General features: G+C 43.3%; 1 protein-coding gene across 1 annotated transcript; it reads left to right on the top strand.

The window, feature by feature from the left end:
* Window positions 1-618: 618 nt before the first annotated feature.
* On the top strand, window positions 619-5,123 carry LOC311134447 (high choriolytic enzyme 2-like). The gene is made up of 7 exons (XM_084168128.1): window positions 619-695; window positions 1,246-1,291; window positions 1,502-1,654; window positions 2,066-2,183; window positions 2,873-3,051; window positions 4,481-4,562; window positions 4,896-5,123. The coding sequence occupies exons 1-7, from the start codon at window positions 630-632 to the stop codon at window positions 5,020-5,022; spliced, it is 771 nt and encodes a 256-aa protein (XP_084024254.1). The 5' UTR covers window positions 619-629; the 3' UTR covers window positions 5,023-5,123.
* The last annotated feature ends 3,189 nt before the right edge of the window (window positions 5,124-8,312 follow it).

The raw sequence follows: 8,312 nt of genomic DNA, 5'->3' as shown, positions 1-8,312 counted from the left end.
TAGGGAGCATTTTCAAGGAATAGAGAAGTTTGGAAAGGCTACGCTTTTCCAACTTTCTCTGGTTGGTGTGAGAATTAGCCATATGTCATTGAGACAACATACCTGCATCTTATCAGCAGAAAGGGGTGTTTTCAAATGTTATTACCAAACGGTCCATGAATGGATAGTTTTCCGGTCAATTGCATTATATAAGGTGCAGTGTCTGGATCAGTGAACCAACTTCACTTCATTTCCCGAAAGGTAAGAGTGTTGTTCATGTGCTTTGCCTACGCTATGTCATGCATGTGTAGGATTTCAATTTGACCAGTTTCTCACTGCAGGAAAATAACCCTGCAGCAACAGGAAATGTGAATTATTGTGTGGATTATAATTCATGTAATTGTTTGTAGGGGTTAATACATTTTTAGTTAGGGCAAATCAAGTCTGAAATGTTCAACAGAAAAGTGGAAATTCCAAACTTTAGAAGCCTTTTTAAAACTTGAATATACTACAAATTTGCGTTTCTGGCAACAACAGGCTAATCAAATTAAGATTCTACACCTGTACTACAGGAAAATTACAGTCAGTAAATTACTTTCTGTGGTGGTATTCAGAGTTATTGACAGTGTATAACCCGGCAGGTTGTTGACATGTCTGCATTGAAGTACACTCTGGGCCTTCTGGCCGTGCTTGTAGTGGCCACCTGGGCCGAGGAGGTGAGTAAAACTCTACTAAACTTTCCACAGTGTGTTTTGTGTCTGCATTCATGTGTTCATGTGTGTGTTCATCCATTTATGTGTGGACGTCTGCATGCATATTTTGTGAAACAACCTAACTATTCATTATAAGGTGTTTGCTGATTTGTCAATGTCATTATTTCTCTCTGTCTTTGCTTTTTAGTTTGTTTAAAATAATCTTTATTGAAGTTTTTAATAATAGGTTAGTTCAAATAAATACAATTCATCTTTCAGATCAATACATGGGTTTTTTATTACATCACAAGGGTCACAGATTTAATAGTGTCCATTGAAGCTTTTGTAGGCCTACTTGTCCAGCTTTCTTCTTATTATTAGTTATGTTTTGATTTGTTTAAAAATAGTGTTTGAGGGGACAAAAAGTTGTTTTATAGTCATAACACATCTTGTCTTCCAAATTATTGTTTATAATGCATGCATGCATATTTTGTGAAACAACCTAACTATTCATTATAAGGTGTTTGCTGATTTGTCAATGTCATTATTTCTCTCTCTGTCTTTGCTGCCATAGGAGCTCTCTGTCTCTGAGCTGCTGGAGAAGGCCAACAGGAATGTTGGTAAGACAGTTTTTAAATTGTGATATACAATACCCGCCAAACACTTTCAGATAACATTATGAGTGATATGAAATATTAAATAAAGATGTATTAGAAAAGAAAGTTCCATGATCGCATTGCTTTTTAGTCCAGTACTAGGCTTAATCAGTATCCGGGAAACTGATCCAAAGTGTCACACTTTGACATCCTGTCCTGTCCCCATCCCTCCAGTGCATACCCGCAACGAGCCCTTGATTGTTGATGACATCGCCTACGTCAACGAAGCTGAGAGGAACGCTGACCCCTGCACGTCTCGCGGCTGCATGTGGCCCAAGTCCAGCGACGGCAAGGTCTATGTGCCCTATGTCATTGCCAACCAGTACTGTGAGTACCATGTCATGATGATACCTTATTTTACAGATGTAGGATATTAATTTGAGCTAGTTTTTGTTACAGCAAATAATCCTACAGCAACAGCAAATGTACATTATTATATGGATTATAATTAATGACATTTTTTTGTAGGGGATCATATATTTTTCGTTAGGGCAAATCAAGTCTGACATTTTAAAGTGTAAATTAGAAACGTCAGAAGCCCTTTTAAACATCAAATACACTACAAATGAAGATCCTACATCTGTACATGAGTCCCAAACTACTGTATAAGGTTATATAAGTAGACCATATAAGTAACATCTAATCATTACTGGCCATTAACTGTATTGTGTAGCAAGTTTCATGATACAGTAGTCGTTTTTTAACAGTATTTTTCTTGTCCCATCTGTGTGCTGCCAGCCACCAGGGAGCTGGAAGTCATTGAGCGTGGTCTGCAGTCCTTCGCCGGCTTCTCCTGCATCAACTTCGTCAAGCGCACCAACCACAGAGACTACTTGCACATCCAGTCCCAAAACGGGTACGTATACTATGGAATTACATAAAGAATCGTAAGAGCTATGAATTATATGAGGCTCTTTATGACGTACACAAACAGGCTGAGTTGGGACCAATTATTTATATAAACCCTGGATTGCTGATGCTATATATTGGCCACTAAGAGGCTTTGAAGGCACCGGTCGGCCATATTGGCACTCCCCAGTTGGAGCAGTCCTCAATAGGAATGATAGAATTCTAAACTATTTCAATGAAATATTTCAAAGACAAAATTACATGTATGCATTAAGGCATCTGTAATAGAATAAACGTGTCAAAGAAACAAATGTAGATATTAATAAATGCATTTCTATAGCTTCCAAAATCTTTTTTACATTAGAGGAGGAGTACCAAGATGGCTGCGCGGTGACTTCAATACAGCACCTAGTGTCAGTTATCCAGGGTTTATATACATCATTAGTTAGGAAAGTCCAGTGAGACATGAAACCGCATTATATGGCATGACACATTTATGGTAACAAATCAAAATCAAATCACATTTTATTTGTCACATACAAGCGAAATGCTTGTGCTTCTAGCTCCGACAGTGCAGTAATATCTAACAGTGTGTGTGTCTGTGTTTGTGCGTGTGTGTGTGTGTTTGTGCAGGTCTGACAGAGACATTTAAAACAAATTGCACTGTTATAACTCTGTCCAACCCTCTCATGGCAGGTGCTGGTCCTACGTTGGTCGTTCTGGCAACGCCCAGGTTGTGTCGCTGAGCCGTTCCGGCTGTGTGTACCACGGCACCACCCAGCACGAGCTCCTCCATGCCCTGGGCTTCAACCACGAGCAGACCCGCAGCGACCGTGACAACCACATCCGGGTTCTCCTCCAGAACGTCCAGTCTGGTAGGATCCCTTCCTCTTTCCCATGTCCCCATATAACCATGTACATACACAGACATTCTATTATATTCAATGCTATTATATTCTATGCATGTGTACACGCATAGCCGCGGGAAGTAGGGGTGCTGCAGCACACCCTGATAAATATATGTAAAACAAAAATATACAGTACCAGTCAGAAGTTTGGACACACCTACTCATTCCAGGGTTTTTCTTTATTTTGACTATTTTCTACATTGTAGAATAATAGTGAAGACATCAAAACTATGAAATAACACATATGGAATCATGTAGTAACCAAAAGAGTGTTAAACAAATCAAAATATATTTTATATTTGAGATTCTTCAAATAGCCACCCTTTGCCTTGATGACATCTTTGCACACTCTTGGCATTTTCTCAACCAGCTTCACCTGGAAAGCTTTTCCAACAGTTCCCACATATGCTGAGCACTTGTTGGCTGCTTTTCCTTCACTCTGCGGTCCGACTCATCCCAAATCATCTCAAATGGGTTGAGGCCGGGGGATTGTGGAGGCCAGGTCATTTGATGCAGCACTCCATCACTCTCCTTCTTGGTAAAATAGCCTGTGTCTGTTACTTGATCTCAGTGAAGTATTTATTCAGGCTGCAATTTCTTAGGCTGGTAACTCTAATGAACTTATCCTCTGCAGCAGAGGTAACTCTGGGTCTTCCAGTCCTGTGGCGGACCTCATGAGAGCTAGTTTAATCATAGCGCTTGATGGTTTTTGCGACTGCACTTGAAGAAACTTTCAAAGTTCTTGACATTTTCTGTATTGACTGACCTTTCATGTCTTAAAGTAATGATGGAATATTGTTTCTCTTTGCTTATTTGAGCTGTTCTTGCCATAATATGGACTTGGTCTTTTACCAAATAGGGCATTCTTCTATATACCCCTCCTACCTTGTCACAACACAACTGATTAGCTCAAACACATTAAGAAGGAAATAAATTTCACAAATTAACTTTTAACAAGGCACACCTGTTAATTGAAATGCATTCCAGGTGACTACCTCATGAAGCTGGTTGAGAGAATCCCAAGAGTGTGCAAAGCTGTAATCAAGGCAAAGTGTGGCTATTTGAAGAATCTCAAATATAAAATATATTTTGATTTGTTTAACACTTTTTTGGTTACTACCTGATTCCATATGTGTTATTTCATAGTTTTGATGTCTTCACTATTATTCCACAATGTAAAAAATAGTAAAAATAAAGAAAAGGAGTAGGTGTGTCCAAACTTTTGACTGGTACTGTATATATTACCCAAAACATCTTCCCGTGGACATGTGTACACGCACACACAAACATGTACAGTACATATACAGGCAAACACAAACACACTGTTGCATTCATCACCAACCGTTGCATTTATTTATTAGGGCAAGGTGAATCTAACGTATTCTCTCTCTTCCAGGAATGGAGCACAACTTCAACAAGATTGCCACCCTGAACCAGGGAACGGCCTATGACTACAACTCTGTCATGCAGTACCACAGGTTAGTCAACATCGTTTTACCACTTTCACATCAGTAGATGCTTAGTCAGTTGAGTAATTGTCAAACCAGCTTCATAAAATTATAATTCTGTGCAGAGCCTGTGGTCTAGCAGTAAGACACCCGGCTTCAAGCCCATATCATTTTTGTTGAATTGAACTTGATGTTCAATCCGATTCCCTGATCCACCCTTCCTACTGTCTCCACTTCATCTACCTGAACCCCTCTACTTCTAATCTGTCTAGATAAGCATGAAAACATGACCAAAAATATGATTACATGGTAAGCCTACCCCCACTCATCCCAAGTGTTCATGATGATGTGATGTGATTGTAGGTACGCCTTCTCCAAGAACAACCAGCCCACCATGGTTCCCATCCCCAACCAGAACGTGGAGATCGGCAATGCCTCCCAGATGAGCCAGAGCGACATCACCCGTCTCAACAGGCTGTACAACTGTTAAACAGACACCTTGTGTTTCTGTCGTCTCTCGTAAGGTAGTGTCGATGATTCAGTGTTGATATAAACACAGAATAAAGTTCAATAAACCGCCATGTAAAAACATATTGTATTTTTGTTTCATTCTTTTTTTACAGTGTGGATAAAAGTCCTGGGTTAAAATACTTTTTGAAATCATATCAAATACTTTAGCTGGGCTTGATTGAGCGTGCTTGGCGCAATGGAACCAATGAAACAGTTTCAAAACTGTAAACCCTGCCTACTGGGCACAATTGGGAGGCTAGAGCAAACACTCAAAGCATTTAAAACATTTGAAATTGTATTTGAACCCAGGACTGGTAGATACAGCTGTTCGCACCAATCAAACTGTTCGACACCAGCCCTGCTCTATCACTAGGCTACTAGTCCTAACTGCAGTCAGTCCCAATACTGACCACAAACGGGCGACACATTACCACAGAGCTTTGACAGTAACTGTCTATTGATCCCATTGATGACTATACTACTGTGTCATCAGACTCCCCATCTCCCACATTAGAATTAATTTGAATCCAGATTATGCTTTAGTGCATCAACATTTTAGACACTATCTACTGGGATATATTCATCAGATCACATCACCATCCCTGAATTTAGATGCTCAAACTGTTTAAATGTTTGTATGGCAGAGATTCTATTACCTGCATTTCTTAATGTAAGCACGGAGGTGTTTGCACTTCAAGCACACAGCACCACCAGTAAGTTGTCTCGAAAACCAGACCCTAAATTGTGGGAGGCAACGCAGATGTCCAGAGAGACTAACCAGTAAGTGTGTGGTTGTGATGAAGAGCTGACCAGATGGATCAATATATCTTCATTATCTGCCTACTTGCCGTGAAAGTATAGGTTATAGGTCTACTGTAATTACAAACGAGAGTTTGATGGCTGTCTGCATTCTGGCTTGGATCCCAACGGACATTCATCACAAACACAATTCTTCCATTGTGTGACCCTGTCTACTTGAGAAAGAGTCACAGACTCTAGTTCAAAAGGTTTGTTCTGAAATGCTAACTAGAGTCAAAGTGAAATCTGATAAGCTTAGTGTTACACATAACTGTATTGAGTATCATTGATCTACACAATAGTATTTCTGGGCCAACTCCTGAATGAGTTTGTCTGTAACATGTAACTTCCTGGTAGGGTTGACAGTCATGCCATGACGGTGTTAAAGTCATCAAGTTTCTACATCCATCTGAACTGATGTCGTGGACCATTTTTGAACAACGGTGTCTTTCTGTCTGACGCTTGGTGCCAGTATCAGGGTCACGACCCTAGGCTAGGATTCGCTCTGAAAGCCTGAGTGGGAGGTTGGGGGGGCGAGGGAGGGGGACGGGTAACCCTCTAAAGTTCATGCATGGACGGCAGGTAGCCATAACTAACAGTTAGAGCTTTGGCCCAGTAACCGAAAAATCTGTTGATGTGCCCTTGAGTGAGGCACTTTGCTTCAGGGGCGCCGTACTACTATGGCTTCACCGCACCTACCAAAGGTTTTTATAACTAACCAAGATAGACCACAGCCTGTCGTTTCCAATGGGAGCAAGTTAATCATAGTGGGCAGACCAAGCAAGGAGGTGGGCAGAGCCAAGCATGAGCAAGCGAGATCCTATTGGTGCGTTCTAGCATGTATTCGCATATTTCTGTTAGGCAACGCCTACTCTGTGAAGTGCGCTTGTGCAAGAATTCAATTGCACTTCTAAATAAAATAATTTTACAAAGGGTAAAGTGTACACAACTTAGTCCAGTTTGTTCGTAACAGATTCTAGTTTTATTAACAGAAATCTGTATTGAGATAAAATGTTTCATCGAGGAGAAAATTAGCAGAATGTCAGAAAAAATTAATCTCTCTCCATCTTCTACTACTGCCGGCCACTGTGCTTCCGCCTGCTCCGTCTGCTCCACCTGCTCCACCTGCTCCTCCTACTCCTCCTACTCCGCCTGCTCCTCCTACTCCTCCTACTCCGCCTGCTCCACCTACTCCTCCTACTCCGCCTGCTCCTCCTACTCCCCCTGCTCATCCTGCTCCTCCTACTCCGCCTGCTCCGCCTCCTCCGCCTGCTCCTCCTACTCCGCCTACTCCTCCTACTCCTCCTACTCCGCCTGTTCATCCTACTCCTCCTGCTCCTCCTACTCCTCCTGCTCCGCCTGCTCCTCCTGATCCTCCTACTCCGCCTGCTCCTCCTACTCCTCCTACTCCGTCTGCTCTGCCTACTCCTCCTACTCCACCTGCTCCTCCAACTCCTCCTGCTCCTCCTACTCCGCCTGCTCCTCCTGCTCCTCCTACTCCGCCTGCTCTGCCTACTCCTCCTGCTCCGCCTACTCCTCCTGCTCCTCCTGCTCCTCCTGCTCCGCCTGCTCCGCCTGCTCCTCCTGCTCCTCCTGCTCCGCCTGCTCCTCCTGTTCCTCCTTCTCTTCCTATCCGGACCCTCTGTGTCTCCCCATTTGAAGCTTCTCACCAGGACATGCGATTAATCCGGGACGGAGTAATTTTTTTCGGGCCGGCTGGTCTGTCTGCCGAATGACCCAACGCACAAGCACACTGGTCCTAGTGATGGCTGCCCTGCTGCCCAGTGCCCACCCCTCCTCCCACTCCTTCCATCCTCGTCACCAACAGGAAACTATTGTGCCCGCTGTGTGTCCCGACAATGAGCGAGTCACTGTGAGCCAAGTCCCCAAAGAGGGCTGGGGGGGAGAGGGGAAGAGTGGCATGTAGCCTAGCCTCAGGTCAGTTTCCCATGTAGCCTAGCCTCAGGTCAGTTCCCCATGTAGCCTAGCCTCAGGTCAGTTCACCATGTAGCCTAGCCTCAGGTCAGTTCACCATGTAGCCTAGCCTCAGGTCAGTTCACCATGTAGCCTAGCCTCAGGTCAGTTCCCCATGTAGCCTAGCCTCAGGTCAGTTCCCCATGTAGCCTAGCCTCAGGTCAGTTCCCCATAGCCTGCCTCATCTATCACTGTCAGTCCTGTCCACACATCTCTGGTTACAGAGGCCTCTCTCTCTCTCTCTCTCTCTCCCTCTTTCCCTATCGCTCTCTCTGTCTCTCTTTCTCTCTCTCCCGCTCTCTCTCTCTCTTTCTGATGGCTACTTCCTTTGTGGGCTGTCCTGAGTGTCCTCACATCCCCCAGGGAAGACACTCCGTATACTGTGTGGTAGAAACAGATCTAGGATCAGATTTACCCTCCTCGAATACTTACCTTAGTAATGCAACACTGACCTTGGGTCAACATGTAGGGGCATGCAGGAGGACTTCTTTGAATCAC

This window comes from Coregonus lavaretus (assembly GCF_964263955.1).
Source record: "Coregonus lavaretus genome assembly, chromosome: 9".
In the NCBI taxonomy this organism is placed as follows: domain Eukaryota; kingdom Metazoa; phylum Chordata; class Actinopteri; order Salmoniformes; family Salmonidae; genus Coregonus; species Coregonus lavaretus.
The sequence above is the reverse complement of the archived record's forward strand: the minus strand, read 5'-3'. Positions and strand labels throughout refer to the sequence as shown.